General features: G+C 44.8%; 2 protein-coding genes across 3 annotated transcripts in view; one reads left to right on the plus strand and one right to left on the minus strand.

Moving 5' to 3' along the window:
• LOC144120566 (uncharacterized) overlaps positions 1–7,075 on the plus strand; it is a 215,506-nt gene extending 208,431 nt beyond the window's left edge. Inside the window, exons 9-11 of one of the 2 annotated variants that reach the window (XM_077653104.1) lie at positions 349–520; positions 3,126–3,372; positions 6,507–7,075. In XM_077653104.1, coding sequence (XP_077509230.1) covers positions 349–520; positions 3,126–3,332 — 379 coding nt within the window. In that variant the 3' untranslated portion in view covers positions 3,333–3,372; positions 6,507–7,075. The remainder of the gene's footprint in view (positions 1–348; positions 521–3,125; positions 3,373–6,506) is intronic. The other variant, XM_077653106.1, reaches the window with a different exon arrangement.
• SrpRbeta (signal recognition particle receptor beta) lies at positions 287–14,958 on the minus strand. The gene is made up of 9 exons (XM_077653107.1): positions 14,819–14,958; positions 14,437–14,525; positions 14,130–14,204; positions 13,908–13,987; positions 7,995–8,054; positions 7,649–7,725; positions 7,524–7,578; positions 7,075–7,279; positions 287–507 (listed from the first exon to the last, which is right to left on the minus strand). Exons 1-8 carry the CDS (start codon positions 14,934–14,936, stop codon positions 7,075–7,077), a joined length of 759 nt encoding a protein of 252 aa, XP_077509233.1. The 5' UTR covers positions 14,937–14,958; the 3' UTR covers positions 287–507.
• Positions 14,959–16,240: the final 1,282 nt, after the last annotated feature.

Genomic DNA, 16,240 nt, shown 5'->3' on the forward strand with positions numbered 1-16,240 from the left:
ATGTGAAGGATGTCTGAATCGTGATTGAAGATATAATTTTTACATCTTAGCATCGACTTCACTTGCCACTGCTACCACGCCCATTTGGATGAGTCCACTCTGATGAGCACAAACTCTGTGCACCATGAGAAAGAAGTTTATGCAATGAAAACACAGAGGCATGCCCTCTGCACAGCGCAAACATGCATGAAATGCAGGGAAGTATCTTGAATGGTGCTTTCATATGTAAAAACCCACAACCAGGCTTTCACTACATAGAGTTAACTGACGCACACAAACCACAACCATCAAAGCCTGAGCCTTTAATATACATTGAGTACAATCGCTGACACTCTCGCACGTTTGCAGGGAGATTGCTCTGGAGGTGCTGTCGCAGGAGCCGATCGGGTCCTTCTTGGTGCGCCAGAGTACCACCAAGCCAGGATGCTTTGCACTCTCGCTGCGCGTTCCCAGGAGCCTCCAGCCCAGTGGTATCGCCCACTATCTCATCATGCACACCAACAGGGGCTACAAGATCAAGGTAGGGAAGGCAAGAAGAAAAACACAAATGAGGAGTTAAAGACTTATCTATATTTATGCAGCAGTGAGCTGCAAGGCTCGCACATCACATGGGCTTAGACGGTCACAGCAGTGGAGTACTCCAGAATGCATGAAGCTATGTAATGTCTCTATTAAAAGGACATTAAGGACAAACAGAAGTTGGCCTGTATCTATATACTTGCGTGTTCAAATCGCAAAGAGACAACTCTCATAGAAAACACAGCTGTTACAAGCTAAATGAGACCAAAAGATGAAATACAGGTGTCGCCATTACCTGCCTATTTTCTAAGTAAAGTGCGTACATCAACGCCGACCTTTAGGTGTGGATCTCAGAGGCTACGTGATGCCACTGTTATCTTGAAAACAGTGGCAACCCATCCTTTTCGGTAAGGGCGTCAAAAGTTTGAATGGACTGGGAGAAAGGTTTTTAAATCCAATTGTTTGGGCAATAATGTGTCTTTTTCTGCAAGACAAATGTCAATATAGACAGAAAAAGCCCGAGAACCAATTTTTAGTAAGAACAGTAATATGATACAGCTGTCCTCAATGTCCCTTTAACATGCATTCAAACCTTGTTCCTTGGGCATTTTAGGATTTATCCACCTCAAAATATACCTGCCATGAACAGGTAGCAAACATGACAATGTCTCCTGAATAGCAGAACGCCACAACCACTCAGCCACTATGATAACTCGCAGGTGCAGAGTTAGGAGTTCAGCTATCCAGCTTTGCGAACAAAATAGCAACTGAGCCATTTTAATGAGGACCCTCAAATAACTCCCCACTGTCACTACTATGTTTCTCTTTACTACATTGAAGTCCTAGTAAGCAAGGAAACCTTTGTAGCTGAGTATCATCAAACCACGGCTAAATGCACATAACTCTCACATCAAAAACAATGACATCAATTGTCCTATGCTTGTGGCAAGCTTAAAAAGAAAGACATTGGAAATCCAAGGCTCCAGCAGAGAAGACGAAGTACCAACCATGGTCTCCAATAATGGCACAGTTAGTCACAGTGCCATTGGTCTTGTTTTCTGAACCTTAATTTTGCTGCACAGATGTGCTGAATATGGCTTCAGGCTTTTATATTATTTAGCCAGTGTTCAAGGAAACCTTTAATTCCCAATACCACAAGAGTTGCTTATTTCAGGCATGCTTGTATCGTCCCCAAGTACCCAGTGAGGTGGCCCAACAACTTAAAATCTTCCACGTAGTAGGAAATCAACATAGATGTTCCTCAGAACAAGCTCAGGGGGCAAATATATTGCAGCTGTATTACCTTTTTCCAGCAAGATTTTTTTTTTTCTACATGTAACAGTCTCTTTCACCAAGCTTTGACTGGCTGCAGGACATCCGCAGAAATTGCACAGCTCATTGCAGCCTAGCAACGGCAAACAGCACATGCAGAGCGCAATTAGCAGCCTGAAAGGATGACCTGGCTGTATGGCTCTAGCCTGCAATATGAAAGCTTTCATGTGCTCCCCATCTGCCTATAGGGAGCAATCATTGATGTCACAGTGGTTGCAATTTTGTTGTGTGTGGAGCATGGCTTATTGCCACCTGCGCCAAAGTGCACTGCTAAAGCTAAGGACTGTATAAAACATGATGCCCATGACGTCATGCAACTACTCCCTATTCATTACTACGTCTGCAGCACTTGATGCAGATCAAGGAAAACTGCTAAAACCGGTGAGTTTAGCCAGGACAGCACATCCATGTAAACAAACATGTTATAACAGACACACTATGAACCTAATCACACCATAATGCCGCAAGCACTTGTGCAATAAAGTCTGTACAGCCTAAATGTAAAAACTAACAAGGCTGGCTTTTCTTTGCAGAAAATGATATGGATGTAACAAAATTAAAGCCAGTTGTGGGAGCAGTGTGCAACTCACTCATGCAAGATTAGACCTGGTGTAAAACACAAGTGTTCACTAAACTAAGCCTTGCACTTAGCCACTTCCGAGTGTCAGAAAAAGTGAGGCCACACTAGAATCCTTAACTAGTGCCACTAGCTCCATAATTTAGGCAAAGGAAAGCATATGTGTGGAGGGACGATCAAAAGCAAAATGTGTGCTGATCTGCAGCAAAGTGACCAGTGGATGGATGTGCTCAGAAGAATGCAGGAAACAAATGCAATTCAGGTATCACTTGACTCACTGTCAAGGACTTGTGTGGAAGTCAGTAATGCATCATCGATGGTTTGTAGCCTGCATGAATTCGGCCGCCACTTGCCACTAATGCTATGTAATCCTAAACTCACTATGGTGCAGGCTAGTCCCAACACTCTGAAACTGCTGACCAAGAGTATGAAGAGTGATTCAAACTTTGGATAACTCATCTGAGAAGTGAAGACCTTTCTAGCAATGAGACAAATCTCTTTCTCCTCCCCTTAAGGAAGCACAGTACAGCAATGCTTTTTCTAAAGAGCGAAAGAAAGCTTCACTTGCAAATTACATACATTCAAGACTTGCGCCTGCGATCCTGAGCATTTAGCCTCATCTGGCAACTGTTTTGCTTTACCAGGATCTAGACTCATGGCTAATTGTGTCCTGCCTCCATTTTTATTTTGTTTTTAGGGTTTCACAAAGGAGTTCAGCACCCTGACATCCCTGATCACGCACCACTCGGTCATGCCAGAGCTGCTACCGTGCCCTCTCTCCCTGTATCGGTACAATTCCACCTTCCGGAAGCATGGGTCAGCTGAGGACATGGTGGACATTGATGAGGATCCCGACTACACGCTGCTCTCAGACTTCCGCAAGATGATGGCTGATGCTGTCTGACCCGTGAAGCTGTCTGCATGCTAGTCTTGATATCTATCAGGTCAGTACTGTCACCACTGCAGCATTGCAGAGCAAATCCTAGACAACTAGCACCACGGCAACAGCTGCCATTGCAGCATAATTTCCACTGAATGCAGTACACTCTGAGCCTATTTTGGACTTGCCATGGTGGTTTAGTGTCTATTAGGCATTCTCCTGCTAAGCTCAAGGTTTTGGGATCAAACGCTGCATTTCAGTGGAAGCGACATGCAAAAACGCCTGTGTGCTGTGCGATGTCAGCACACGTTAAAGAAGCCCATGTGGTCAAAATTAGTCTGGAGCCCTCCATTGCGGTGCCTTCTGTAGCCCATGTGCAGCTTTGAAATGTTAAGCCTGCCATACGTACCATCCCTGTGCAGTACCTATTTAGCAGTAACAGGCTAAAGTTGCAGCAAACTTGCAAAACATGTTGTGAATTATGAGAGTAAGCAGGACAGGACACGGTAGAACAGTTATGAACTCTACACTTGTTTCGCTCTTGTGTTGTGCCCAGTGTGCAATTGTGATATCTCACAGTAAAAAAAAATGCAACAAAAACAATTTCAAACCTAGCCTTAGCATATGCGAGTGCCAAAAACATGCATGTATTCCATACATAAAAGGCTAACAAAAAAAAGGCATAAAAGACATACATACATGCTAACTACCATTATCGACGCCTCTTGCCCTGCATAAAAGGCAATCATCCCAAAGAAAAGGCAGAAAACGTGTAAAAAATCCTCAGCTCTGAGTGCTCAGTGTTGTATGTCAGCCAAACTAAGAATTTCACGCAGCACAAAGATGGCGTCAGACAAATGAACTGTGAGCGAAGTGCAGTGGCCAAGCACTGCAAGGCATGTGACAACAGAACTTTGACGGAACCCGAGCAGAAGGCTGCTGCTCATGTCATGGTACATTCAGCAGACGTGGAGGAATGTTAATCATTCCCTTTGCAACCGTTCTTTCTTCTTACACAGACAGTTTAAGTTCAGCGACCTGGCAGCCTACTATATATGGGCTTAAAAGGCAAAACTGCAACTCGCCCTCAGTTACACCTTGATTGAAAAAAATCAAGTTTTTTTTATATTATCGAGACTGTGCGCATTCACAGAATGCAATTTAAGGACTGCTCCAAGAAGTTTACTCATAGTCATTTTGATGTGAATTTGTGCTAATCTTATTGCTTTTCTCTATTGCCTTTTGCCTGATAAGTCATGTCACAATGGCGCACAAATTGGTTTTCTGCCTACTTGTTTAGACTAACACGGACATGTAGCAAACTTGCATGCCAGAAAAATAAATAAGTGCAACAGCTGATATAGTCATTCACAGCCACAATAAAAAAAATGAGACAAGATATGTAGGAGGGTAGGAGAGGAGAGTAGATTAGTGCAACACGTATTCACACACAAAAAAGAGCGAAGTAGAATTAATGCATGCCAAGTAAAAAATTAATCTCAATATGCTAACAGTGCCTCCACATTCATGTAGTTTTTCTACATTCATCCACAATTAGGGCTGTAATCAGAACAATTCTCGTTATATAGTAATAGCCTTGAGATTTATAACTGCGAGAAAAAAAAGGTAGGATATTCGCTTTTACGATAACAGCTACCATACTGATTTTTCATTTCCTCACAAAACATGTACCCAACCGCATTAGGCATTGCCTTTCTCAGTGCTGAACTTTGCTTGACAATATTTTTAGAACTCTTTGGTTTTATACTAGCTACGATACTAATGAAAGGCTCCCAGTTCTTGCCTTGCCTCATACTTGTAATAGAAACAGAGTTGTAGCAATGAATTCAAAGATTTCACCACGGCCAACAAAGCTGAACAAGGCATCAAGGCTGCTGAAGCATCTACTGCAACTGCTTAAAGCACCCTCAACATCCCTCAGGACGAAAGTTCACGACACTCCAGCAGTTGTAAGGCATTCTCCCTGAAACACGGGGCCATAAAATGGTTTTGCAAAGCTTCAGTAACAGCAAAGTTATCTCCATCACAATCAAGCAATTTCACCTAGCTTCTCTCTGCCATGCCCTCTCAACTCTCTGGGTGACAATCCTTCGCAAGCAAAATTTCCTTTTATCCTCTGCATTTAGGCTCAGGTGAGAAGTTTATCAGATGGCTTTTTGCAACTTGGAACATTTATAGTGGCACTTCCATGTGCTTGCCAGTGCACATCTGTCGTCTCTAGACAGTGTGTGATGGTGTGTTCCGCTGTGTGTTAAACATGATTAGAATTGGAGGACGTGGGCACGGAAACATGGAACCAGCTTTCTGCAGAGATGATGTGCCCATAAACACGTCAAAATAGAGTGGAATGAATAAGATGGCACAGTGCCCATACTGCACAGAGCCACGAATGGGTCAGGACAAGGTACTAAAATTCGTTTTTTTGTGCGTAAGTCTGCAAAGGTATGAAAACAAAGAACAGAACAAAATAGAGTCTGAGCAACCAGTCAATGACGAGACGTCTTCGGCTATTCCCTTGTGAATCGGGAGCACAGACCAACGAAATATTTAGTGGTTGTGCTGTCATAGCCACTCCTTGAATGACAACGAAGTGGACGAGGGGACTGGCTTCGTCGCAAGAGAGAGCAAATGGACCTTGATTTGAACTTTCACCCACTTTTCGGGGCACGCATGGCTCCAGTAGTTTACTGAGCCTATCATAACTGCCCAATCTATGAATTGAGTTTGTTAATTTGAAATGTTGAAACCTGGTAAGGGGCCTTTTAGCAGTGTGCTAGAGCAGCTGCATTCCAAGCAGCTAACATTGCAGCCATTGCTATTATGAAATGAAACTGAAATGAAAGCCTGTATGCTACCAGTTAGTCCCTGCATACCAAAAAAAAAAAGAGAATTTTTGCCTAAATTCTGTAAACATGCGAAATCTCAAGAGTGACAGGATTTGAAGGTGCAGGCTCCTTACCCAAGCCATCCACCCTGGAAAGCCAAGCGCCTGGCCAGGGGATAACCTTGTAATTAGGAGAAACCGGTGGGTAGCCGGCCAGCAGTAGGAGTTGAACCCACTCCCTCCCGAAGCAGAGACGGGTGCTCTACTGTAGGCTTAATTTCGAAATGCCTGAAGGTGACATGTTTCATTGTTTTGCATACGATTCAAAATCTCACAAGACCTCCTCATTTCAGGTGGGGACCACTGTTAGGAAAAGCATCAACCATTTGGAGATTTGGTGATAAGCAAGCAATGCTGGTCAGCGCTTGCATCCTGAAGCTGCACATCGTCCTGGCCATGCACCAAGTCCTACAAGTGACTCAGGTTTTTGCCTGCAGGACGAAGGAAGTTCTGGTAGCATAGGATCTGCCACTGGGATCAATGTGTACATGCTACGTTGTGATATGTCTCCACTCCAGCACTCGAGTCACCGCCTGCCATCTACAGAAAGAAAGCCTTTTGCAAGCGAGAGGCAGAATTGACATCAGAGCCAAAGTGTAGGGGAAATAAAGCATTTTATCTGTCTTGTATACATTCATATCAGGCCTCAAATTGCAGGTAGTCTTACTGTTTCCGATGTAAAAGGGCTATATACACATAGAGCATTATTGAGTTGATAACCCTTTAAAATAAGCAAAACATTCACAAAGTTCTCATAAACACATTCCGATTCATCAGTCAGTAGGTAATTGTGCAGGCAGCTCTAAGACACTGTGGAGGGAGATGTGGACTTTTCTTGAGAATACTGTAGACATCATTCACCTATGCCACCTTGGCAAGCCAACTTGTGAGAAGCGATAGCTGGGATTCTTGTGGTTCCTCAGCACTAAACTCCAGAAAGTCGACTGCAATGGGCCACACATCTGCAAATTGGAAGTCTTTCCCTCTTTTGCCGAGGAATGTGTTATTGTTAGCTTGCCCCTCTGTGGATTCCAGGGCAGAAACTTGTGTCGTCCTGAGAACATTCCTGCACAGGAATATAGGAAGTGTAGTGAGACACACAGGCAGTAGACAATACACATTAGGCTGCAGAGTGACTATATGCAACACTGATATGTAATCAACAATCACTGGCTGAGGCTGATAACACTAATGGCCATGCAAACCAAACACCACCACTCAGAAGATTCGATATTATGCCTGCAAATTAACTTCTCCCCCCTGCGCTTGAATACCTGAGTGTAAAGAAAAGTGGGAACTTTCAAGCTTACATTTCCTTTTCCAGTAGTGACTGGATCACTTTGGACGACTTTGCCATGGTCTGATCTGCAAACAGTTGCCAGCATAAATGGCTGCATGGCACGCTATGTGGCTCTCAAAAATGTGCTGTACTCACCTTGCTTGTTGCACACAATCATTACTGGTGGGCAGTGCTGGGAGATGACAGGGTCACACAAGAGGTTGTAAAGAAATCTGAAAGTTTAGCAAAGAGAAATGAGTTATTTTCCAGATTTTATCCTTGGCAGTCAGCATGTCTTACATGCCACTACACAGTGCTATGTGCTAATCCAACAAATGTATCTTGCTTCTTTAAGTGTAATTGCTTGGTAGCTTTTAAAGGGCCAGCTGGATCCTGAATGAATAATATACATACTTCCACATAACTATTCCTACGCCAGTGCGCAACAGAAGTACAGGAGAAAATGAATAGGAATACTTCTCTTCAAAAAGAAGAAACTCACTCTGCCACATCTCTGACCTCTCTTGGAAAGTTCATGCTATCCACAACGAAAACAAGAGCTCTGAAAAGGTAAGTTAAAAATTCATGAAAGAAGGGCACAACAATGACAGAAAAAAAAGCCAACATAACTAAGGAAGAAAAAACTATTTCAATTTACTCAAACACAGCTCAACCCAGAGCAAGTCAATCATTGCCACTTTCACATTAGCAAAGAAGAAAAGATGCCATTCTATACAGCTTGAGACTTCCTCGTATCTTTTGATTTTGTATGAAGGGGACAGATTACAATCTGCTGCAAACACGGCACTATAAATGCGTTGCTTTAAAATAGTCAATCCGACTGATAATGAATGTTCGTGTATTGCACAGACATGGCTGCACCAGTACGACGAGCAATTAGGCAATGGCACTGTAACAAACACGTACAGATTCACAATTCCGCTAAAACAAGCAGACAATCCCCACCCCCTCCTTGATCTGGGTAGTGGCATACTTCAATGAGCCATATTCCCCTCCCCCCCTCAATTCTTTCCAAGTTTCCTTGTGGCCACAAAAACTATTGAGCACACTCCAACCTATCTGCTACTACCATGTAATTTACCCACACAATACAGCCTGACATGCGGCAGCCATCCAGTTCGATGTTCCAGGCTTTGCCTTGTTTTCATAATTACATAGTAGTTGAGCCCACTTAAAACAAACCTGACGGTTACACGGATGGTGTTCTTTCTATCTGAAGTTCACAATAAATGAATTTCAGATTTTACAGCAAAAAATATTAAGTCTATATGCGTCTATTGCTTCAAAGCAGACCCTCTCACGGAGCGCTTTCCAAGCTCTTGAGCTCGATCATTCCCTCGCACCGAGACCTTTGCTGTTGACAATCTGCTTTAGGAATGCAAAATAACAAACTGCAGTTGAAGAGTGTTAATGCCAGCTGGTGGCAGGTCTGCCTTTTTAATCAGATTCACATTGGCCGGGAGTGCTCGTACTTCACCTACAATGGCTTCTTTGGGGCACGTCTCTGCGACAATGCTAACTGGTGGCAGGTCTGCCTTTTTAATCAGATTCACATTGGCCGGGAGTGCCCGTACTTCACCTACAATGGCTTCTTTGGGGCACGTCTCTGCGACGTCGATGTCCACACCAACGAAGTCATCCTAAGAAACACCCAACCAGCTGCTGGTGCATCAACGACATGTTGCCGCAAATACAAGGCGTTTCATCATGTGGGCTACCAACATCATCATCTGTCATTCGTTGGCCCACACAGTGACGAAGGTAGCGCAGCGCACATTTGCACAAGACATACCAGCTGCACTGTCTCCTGTCTGCGCTCTCTGCACTCATTAGCAGCAAATGTGGAGAGCTGAGTAGGCAGACTGCGCATACCACTTGACCAGCGGGACCAGCAAGGCATTCAAACTTCTCAAATCGCTGCCATTGGTTGATCCCCGACCGTGCACAGTAGCTTGGCTTTGAACGCTGCCCCTGTATCGTGCCCACCCTGCTTCTCCTACGTTCGACGCTTGGCCCAGTCGACACTCATGCCCAGAATGACTGACTTTATAGGCCATCGTAGCGCTTGGTCGGTGGTTACCTACAGTTTCGATGCACCGTTTTCATTGTATTTTTTTGTTCCACATGTTCTTTCCTGGATGGTGTCACAGGGGCTCAGAGACACTCTTCAGTCTCCACGCTTGCTGGAAGCGCTAGTTTTTTTACTGCGCCTCCTCATTTGCTATGACCGAGTAATGCAGCCAAAGTTGTTTATTGTTATTAAAGGGACACTGAGGAGAAATTGAAGTTGGCTTGTATCGATAGAATACCAGCTCCTGATCACAAAAACGCCGCTCTTACTGAAAACAAAGCTCTTGTAAGGTAGAAAATAGCAAGAACCAAAATACAGGTATCGCCGCCACAGGCCAAACTCGCAAGTACAAGCGTGGTGACGTCGTAGGACAAGAGACGCCACCTTGGAGGAATTTTCCTTCCTACATGTGGCGGGAATCTCTGAGGCTGACAAAGGAAGATTGCGCGGTTCAATATTGAAGTAAATTTTGTTTTAAAACCGATAGTGCACTTTTATCACATAAAGAAGGCAGACACAAGGCAACCTGAATGTTGGAAGCAAAGAAAACCGATGCTTGGCGGCACCACAAGCGGCCAGGAGAGTTTCGTTTTGTTAAGGCGCTTCGCGTATATGAGCTTTGCGTGCCCCGTGGTTTTGTTTTGACGCTCCTCGATTTACAAGCGCCGAACAGTAAGAGGAACTCCAAGTGCTGGTTAACCTTTGAAGGCGCCTGTTAAGGCTTGTCAGATGATCGCCACGGTCGATAAAAAACTATGATGGCACAATGGTCGGTAATTGTACAAGGCAGCACTTGTGTCTTCGCACGCTCGCCCGGCGAAACATTCCCGGCTGTGCTGGTCAACTTCAAACTACTTAACGGAAATCGTTTATTAGGGACGGGAGACAAGGTACAAGGCAGTTCAGAAAAATTGCTGATGGCCTAGCTCTGTTAGGCCAGGATATACATAGCGAAAGCGCGGAGATTTCTGCATAAGAGTGCATTCACTAGATGCGCCTTTATTGATAATTGCTGCTTGAGCCGTTGTGGCAGAGTGGTAGCGTATCCGCCTCAAACATCACAGGCCCTGGTTCGATTCCGAACCTCGGCATAGGATTTTTTTTTTTTAATTCAGTGAGTGGGCGGGGGGTTTCAGTGCCTCCCATAGATGCCGCCACCGAATACGTTGGTTAGCGGTTAAGCGCAGGCTCTGTTAAGGCGCGTTTATGCTCCGGCGTGCGCGCTGCACAGCGCCGTCACGTCGGCCAAAGTGCGACCCTACACTGCGCTTGACCGCCGACGCGTTCGGCGGCTTCGGCGCACTCTGACCACACTGGCGGGGATACTTGGAGCATGTCTATATTTCGCGCCGAGTGCGCCAGCCGCCGCCGGCCCGGCCAGACTGATTCGGCTCCGCGGCGAGGTGCGCGTTGTGACGTAATTCAATAACTTCGGCAGTTGGGCGGAACTGTTCTTTTCGAGCTCTCGGCTAATTTGATCCATTCACGGTACACATCTGAAGGTACATGCAAGTTGGCGAGAGAGCCCGATCCAGTGGACCCGTTGAATCTAGCGGAAGCCGTTGAAGCGTCGTGCGTCGGCTTTAGTTTCAAGGCGCCCACTTTAAACGCGACCGCTCTTGAGCACCTATCCGTTTTTTGTGGCAATAAAATAAATAAATAACTTGGCCCTTGCAACCGTGGGCCTCGATGCCGCCTGCTGCCCCGTGCAACCGCGCCGTTCAAGGAATCCCAAGCCGTTGGCCCCAAAGCCCCGGCCAGCCTCCGATGGGCGCAACGCGCCGACCTTGTCCCGGCGCCTCGCGACTCCCCGCACTGGAATTATGATATTTAGTTTGCAACGGCTGCTCACTGAGGAAGGGGGAAACGACCCGCCGGCGCCTAACCTAGCCGTGCTCCCTCAAAAGCATCGCACGCTCTATGGGGCTGAGGTCGCTGAAATGCAGGCCGGAGATTTTGCGAGAACTACGTCGTCGGGTTCGGGAACGGGATCCATCGCGACGCTGGCAAAACGCCGGTGCAAACGTAAACAGTGCGACGGTAGCGACCCCCAATAGATGCCTTCAACGTGCGGCGGCGGTAGCTTTCATTTCGGCAGCTGCTAGACCGCACCGCTAGCCGCCAGAAATCACAGAGTCCCCGTTTACGTCACGTTTCACATCACTCCGTCCTGTGACGTCATAAGAGTTCTCCGTGTCGTCATAAGAGTTCTCCGTGTCGTCATAAGAGTTCTCGAGTTTGAATCGGAGCGGAGGGAAAAACTTTTGCAACTTCCAATCCAAATTTCTTTGAAATAAATGCATCTTTCGCTGCCGGACAAGCGGCAACAAAGCCATGAAATGCCGAACTATCAGATTTTGCTAACGAAAAAAATTTGATAGGGTTCTCCTCAGTGTCCCTTTAAGATGCACTTCCATGCCCCTAATACATATTTTGACGATAGCGCTGCCCTCGTTCGTAACAACCGAGCGTTCATTATTTCCGCGGCCGTTATAAGTGGGCTAGACTGTACCTTATTTTTTCCTTCAATGTAACCTGCGACAACTCTGACCAAAAGGTAAGGTTTGACCATTCAGTACCTTCAGCTCTGCAGTGTATTGTGCAGATCTTGGCAGACTTAAGCCAAAACTGAGAAAAGAGAAAATCTGTACGTCTTTCAAAAAAGCTGGCCATTTAAACAGCCTTGCTGAAGGTGTGCAGAAGCTGCGATCAGCACAAGAGTAAAAAAAATCAAGACCTATCGCAAATAAATACAAATGCATAAATTACAATTGCATACATCATTAGCCAGACAGTAATGGCTTGAAGCGGTCTTTGATTATAAGCACTCCTCTGAACATTTTAGAAATCGAGGTGACCAGGTCTCAAGTTAAAATGAATTTGAATTATGAATAGTTATTCGCCATGATGGCCCAGTCATTGTAGCATTTTGCTTTTCTAAAAATTACCTAGAGGAAAAAGAGGCACCATTGTCTATGGAAGTTTCTTAAAGAGCAATTCATCCACCTTGGGAATGACGGAGAGAAGAGGTTTTATAACTGGCTTGGCTAGTGCTGGGTTGAAAACGTGGCTCCTGCCCCGGAATCGGTAGCTGCACCATGATGCTCTCCTCTGTGCGCAGATTACATTGTTTTAATAGTGCATTCTTCACTTCTTCAGCAAACTTAACGTAAGAGAAAGTTTGATGCTAGGCCAGCATAAACGCTTTCACAGCATTTCTTGGAGGTTTGTCTTAAGAAGAGTCATGTTGCTATGACTGAATTCATGTTTTTTTTGCCCAACAATAGCCTAGCCAAGTATGAAACTTCACCTCCCCAACATACCTGTTCCTCTCCGCGGTAGATGAACTACCACAGTGCCAATTTTTCCTTTTGATAATTTCGAGGAACTCAATGGTTCTGCAACTGGACCTGCAAGATTTAGCTGAAGCACATGTCCAATGCCAGCCATTGCGGCCGTATTCTGATGATGGCGAAATACGAAAAAGCTTGTTCGCTGACGTTCAGGTGCACAGTGAAGAACTTACACAGTAGAAATTAATCTGGCGCTTTTCACCATTATGTGCCTTATGCACAAAGTACAGTTCTAACAAATACAAATCCGTTAACGATACCACCATTTGTTCCTCGTGAAATCAATTTTTTATCTTTTTCTGTCCTGCTGGAAGAACTCCTTTTGTTATGACTGCTCAAGCATAACAAGTGCATTCAGCACAATAATTGAGCTTGTTATGAGTGGATTCCACTGCACCTGAACAAACTCAAAAGATTGCTCAATAAGCCCATGTGAACTGGACACTACAGTCAGGTATGACGGAAGATGAAGTTCACTTTACTATGATTGAAAGTGTGGTTTCCGTTGAAACCATCATAAATTCTACAAATTCTTAGAACGGAAGAGTGCAGGCATCAGAGAAATGGTGAAATAATTCTTTAAACAAAAACGTCTAGCAATCATAAAACACATTAGTCTCAGCCATTTTGAACCTCACATATAATGTGTGCAGTCCTGGTTAAATAAAAGCAAAATATACACACATCTTGAGCTTTGCATTTACACACAATATGTACCTTTGAAAACTATGATACTGTGAAAACCATTTCTAAAATTCCATGTGGAATGCAGGCAACTTCGATGACATTATGAGGTGCTACAGTAAAGAAATAAAAGCAAGTTGCAGCACAAAAATGAAACAGCAGCATGAAAAAAAAAAGCAATTTTCATGTGAACCACAAGCAAACCAACAGACATTTCTCGTCCACATATATCACATGGACAAGCAAGCCTTATGGAAATGAGATGTGAAGTAACAAGCATGCTTACCTGGCCACTCCTTTGAATTGGTCCAGAAATCTGGCTCGCATTCTATCATTGCCCGGTAGGTCGATTAAACTAAGAGGACCCTATTAAAATGAACGTTACAAGCCATGTCAGAAACTTGACGCAATAATGATAACATTGAATGCTGAATCACAGAATGTTGTCGCCTAGTTGTTTTCTTTTAATGAGTAACCTGGCGATGTCAAGATTTGAACACCGACTTACTTTCTTTGGAACGTCGTAGGACGCCTTGTTCTCCTTGATTGAGGTGTAAGTTCCGACCTTCTTGCGGGCTACGAGCTGCAAGAACGAGCGCATTTGAGATATCAAATAACTGCAACGCGTGAAGAATGGTAAATAAACAAAGAGCTCAAGATATGAGCCACCACATCTGGAATTGAAAGCAGGCGGTAAAGCTCATTCATGCCCGTTTCCTATTCGCAAGTAAACATGAACATACGAAGCCGTGGTACAGGCAGTTATATTCCTACTACTAAAATCATTCAGCGCTGCGCAGAAGTACGCCCATCACCTGAGAAAACAGCAGCGTCTTTCCGGAGTCTGAAAGTCCCACGATAAGCACTGCTCGGCGAAGGTTTTTTCGTCGTTGGAAGAATATTACTGGAACAGAACCAGGGATAGATATGCGGAGGTCCACATAAACATAAACATGCATCAAATCATGATTCAAAATATGAAACAACTGCAGCGATGAATTCTTGGCTTTCATATGGGTTACTTGATACCAAAATGACATATGCGATTTATTCAACACCTCTAGGAACCACTTAGAATACAAACAGCTTCCACATCATCCCCGGAACCGGCGATGTTGACAGCAAGCGGCGCGCATATGGAAAGGACAACGCGATGTAACATGCGTGTGAGGCACTGCCACACCGCAGCATACTTACATGTAGTGATGAGCACAACAACTAATGCGACAAGAACATAAATTATTGTTGGATTCATTACTAATAAGTTGCTTTTTAAGTCCATGTGCGCCGACTTCGACGACGCGTCCGCCGCCATTTTTAAAGCGCTTCTACCGTCCCCTGCCGCCCGCCACATCAGTGAAACTTTCGTCTTTTCAATCAATTTTAATGTAAAATAATTTGTAAAACAAAACTAATAAGTTTTAATTACTTTATTTTATTATTATAGGTTTTCATTGAAATAAAAAGTGGTTCTAGTGCTTTTTTGTAGAGTTTTTGTGCGCAGCCCAAAGATGGCGCCACATAACTTTCTTGCAACTTGACGGCAGAGCGCGAAATTCGACCAAGCCACTTTGGTCCATAACATGAGGCGTACCTTAGCATGATTTACGGCATCTGCACGCTTGAGCTTGTATCACAGTAACACTCGCCCTTTACGCATATAAGTACTCAGCGGGAATTACTCTGTTCAGCTTGCCCCCTTGCGCGCAGTGCGGCCACTTGCAACTAAGTGCAGCTGTGAAAATAGAACTACCTCTTCACGAGGCACAGACAATCCTTTCTGATGTTCGTGATGGCGGCATGTTGCCTGCAAATGCGCTCAAGAGAAAGCATTCATGTGCGAGTGTTTGTGGTTGGGGGGGGGGGGGGGGGGGTGAATGAAAGCAACGCTTCGACTAAGTTGGTACAGTGCAAATACGCACTCATTCCTTTCTGCAAAGCTGCATTGTATCGCTTAGTCAGAATCACGTAAAACGAGCTATGCGCGGACTTGACAGTGCAAACAGTAGTATTTTGTATGATGATTTCTGTTTCCATCTTATTTTAAAACTTGTCGCCGTTTGACTCCAGAAGAATGACCACCGGTCTCCCTCCCTCCTTTTATCTAACCCACTTCTTTTTCATAGCGTTACTGGATAAGTTTTCACCTATACTATTTTATGAACATGAGCCGCGCCACGAGTAGAAGTGGTTTCGAACTGCAATTGAACCAGTTCGTCGCTAGAGGCATTGCGTACTTTGCACTTAGCAGTCAAAATTTCTTTGCTGGAAGATTGTTGTGTGACACCTGTCACTTCTAGATAATGTTTGGCGACTCACACACCGCACCTAGTGCCAGCTGGATGCCGTGTGTTCCTGTGTGTTGAGGTTTCCCATGATAAATCGCTTGTGTGCGCGCTCGTCAGCGCGCGCGCGCGCGCACACACACACACACACACACACACACACACACACACACACACACACACACACACACACACACACACACACACACACACACACACACACACACACACACACACACACACACAAAATAAAATACAAGAGTGCGATTGCTGACGCCTGACTCAATATCGCCTCTTTAAAAAGCACGCGATCGCCTAGTTGCATGTGGATATC

Source organism: Amblyomma americanum, chromosome 2 (genome assembly GCF_052857255.1).
Source record: "Amblyomma americanum isolate KBUSLIRL-KWMA chromosome 2, ASM5285725v1, whole genome shotgun sequence".
Lineage (NCBI taxonomy): Eukaryota > Metazoa > Arthropoda > Arachnida > Ixodida > Ixodidae > Amblyomma > Amblyomma americanum.